General features: G+C 41.5%; 1 protein-coding gene across 1 annotated transcript in view; it reads right to left on the bottom strand.

Moving 5' to 3' along the window:
- Positions 1-611: 611 nt before the first annotated feature.
- Positions 612-2,715, bottom strand: part of LOC106873359 (respirasome Complex Assembly Factor 1) — a 7,499-nt gene continuing 5,395 nt past the window's right edge. Inside the window, exon 3 of the mRNA XM_014920688.2 lies at positions 612-837. Coding sequence (XP_014776174.1) covers positions 627-837 — 211 coding nt within the window. The 3' untranslated portion in view covers positions 612-626. The remainder of the gene's footprint in view (positions 838-2,715) is intronic.

The raw sequence follows: 2,715 nt of genomic DNA, 5'->3' as shown, positions 1-2,715 counted from the left end.
GACTACTTTTACTTCCTTGGAGTCTGATACCTTTACTGTGGTAGCATCCGCAAATGCTGAAGCAGTTCTCATCTATCCCAGCTCAGAATGGATGCCCCTGGAAAGTTCCTTCTTCTGTAGCATTGGCTCGAGAGCCAAATCATCATCATCTAATGCTTGCTTTCTATGCTGGCATGAGTCGGATGGCTTGACAAGAGTTGGCAAGGCAGAGAGTTGTACCAGGTTCCATTGTCTGTTCTAGCAAGGTTTCTACAGCTGGATGCCCTTCCTAACACCAACCACTTTAGAGTGTACTGGGTGCTCTTTATGTGACACCATTATCAGTGCTTTTTAGGTGGCACCAACACCAGTGTTCTCTATGTGGCACCAGCACCAGTGTTCTTTATGTGGCACCAGCACCAGTGCTTTTTATGTAACACCAGCACCAGTGTTCTTTATGTGGCATCAGCACCAGTGCTTTTTATGTGGCACCAGCACCAGTACCAGTGCTTTTTATGTGGCACCAGTACCAGTGTTCTCTATGTGGCACCAGTACCAGTGCTTTTTATGTGGCACCAGTACCAGTGTTCTCTATGTGGCACCAGCAGTAGTGCTTTTTATGTGGACCCATCACCATAAATAGTAGATCATAGCATACAAGTATATATATATATAGTTATGTTCATATAAACAATGGATAAATTTTTTTTGAAAAAAAGGGTACTAACTAGAAATGAGGAAAACGAAGTCATCAATCCTTCTTTTAAAATCTCTGCTGAGCCACCATATTCTTCATCTTCAACACGCTGGAAAGTGCTGTAGTACATGTATATAAAGCCAACATTGATGAGGAAAAAACTGAAAGAGAAGACGAAAAGATGACATTTAGTCAAGACATGTGAGACAAACTTTGCTGTGTAAAAACGAGAAAACATCAAATACTGACCTTGACAATTAATTAAAGACAGACGGGTGTAGGGGAGGATAAAGGGGACAGTTAAATTTCGTGTATTAATGGATACATTGAAATACTAGAGTCTTTCCCCAACCACTGAAATAAATAGAGCAATAGGTCATGACATATAGAGCTGTGAGAAAATATAAAATTAATATCTATTTAGGTTTCTGCTTTATCTGTTAGATGAAAGGAAAGGAAGGAGGAACGAAGAAAAGATATGTCGAGTAGTAGCTACTACTATTATTACTACCATCAGAAACATCGTTTTCATTGCTGGTGGTGGCAGAAGTTGTCGTCTCTACTGCTGCCACCACCACCACCACCACCACTACTACCATTTATCTTTAGATTTGCTCTTCTATGTTACTGTAGGTTAGCTCAACTACAAGTGACATTAAATAAGCTAGTATGGAGTTAATAGGGAACGCACCAAATAGAGGATGGATGGATGGCAGGATCGGAAGAACGTCAGACAAAATGTTTTGGGGTGGTTAGTTACATTCATGTGAGCAGGAGACTGTATTTCCTGCTGCCCCAGTCCACTCGGCTGGCAAAAATGAGTCATTCCTGTATTTCAAAGGGCCAACCTCATCACATTCTGCATCATGCTGAATACCCCTGAGAACTAAGTTAAATGTACACAGGTGCAGGAGTGGTTGTGTGGTAAGTATCTTGCTTACCAACCACATGGTTCTGGGTTCAGTCCCACTGCATGGCATCTTGGACAAGTGTCTTCTACTATAGCCTCAGTCCAACCAAAGCCTTGTGAGTGGATTTGGTAGACAAGAAGACTATTGTGTGTTTGTGTGTGTGTATTTGTGTGTATGTGTTTCTTCCCCGCCATCACTTGACAACTGATGCTGGTGTATTTACGTGCCCATAACTTAGCGGTTCGGCAAAAGAAACTGATAGAATAAGAATAGGCTGAATAAAGTTCAGAGCTACTACCTCTGTTAGTAATGAAGTGCCTCTCTCAGAGTGAAAGGCAGATTTTATGATACTCGTGTATGTACAGCTGTGCTACATGGTAGTGAGACATGGGATATGACAACTGAGGTTATGTGAAGGCTTGAAAGAAATGAAGCCAGCATGCTCCACTGGATGGGTAATGTCAGTGTGCATCTATGACAGAGTGTAAGTGATTTGAGAGAAGAACTGGGTATACGAGGTGTCAGATGTAGCATGTAAGAGAGAAGACTGTGCTGGTATGGTCATGTGATGCATAAGAATCAAGACAATTGCATGAAGAAGTGCTGATCTTTTGATGCAACTGTAGAGGGAACATGTGGAAGAAATAGATCTAGGAAGACATGGGATGAAATGGTGAGAAAGGATCTTCAGAAGTTGGGCCTCACAGAGGGGATGACAGGAGACCAAGACTCCTGGCAATTTGCTGTATTTGAGAAGACATGTCAAGTTAAGTAAAATCGTGGTTGTCTTTGTATACAGGCTTGTCCCCTGCAACCATCTCCAGCTGAGAAGTTTTAATATTGTGGGAATGTGGGTGCTGGTGCCACATAAAAAGTACCCATATCAGTGCCATGCAAAAGCACCCATGCTGGTGCTGCATAAAAGCACCCAGTACATCTTATAAAGTGGTTGCCATTAGGAAGGGCATCCAGCCATAGAAACCATGCCAAAACAGACACAGAGCCTAAGCAGCTCTTCAGCTTGCTAGCTCCTGTCAAACCATCTAACCCATGCAGCATGGAAAATGGATATTAAATAATGATGATTATATATATATATATACATATATATATATATATATATATATA

This window comes from Octopus bimaculoides, chromosome 1 (assembly GCF_001194135.2).
Source record: "Octopus bimaculoides isolate UCB-OBI-ISO-001 chromosome 1, ASM119413v2, whole genome shotgun sequence".
NCBI classification, from domain to species: domain Eukaryota; kingdom Metazoa; phylum Mollusca; class Cephalopoda; order Octopoda; family Octopodidae; genus Octopus; species Octopus bimaculoides.
This window is presented reverse-complemented; position numbering and strand designations above follow the sequence as displayed.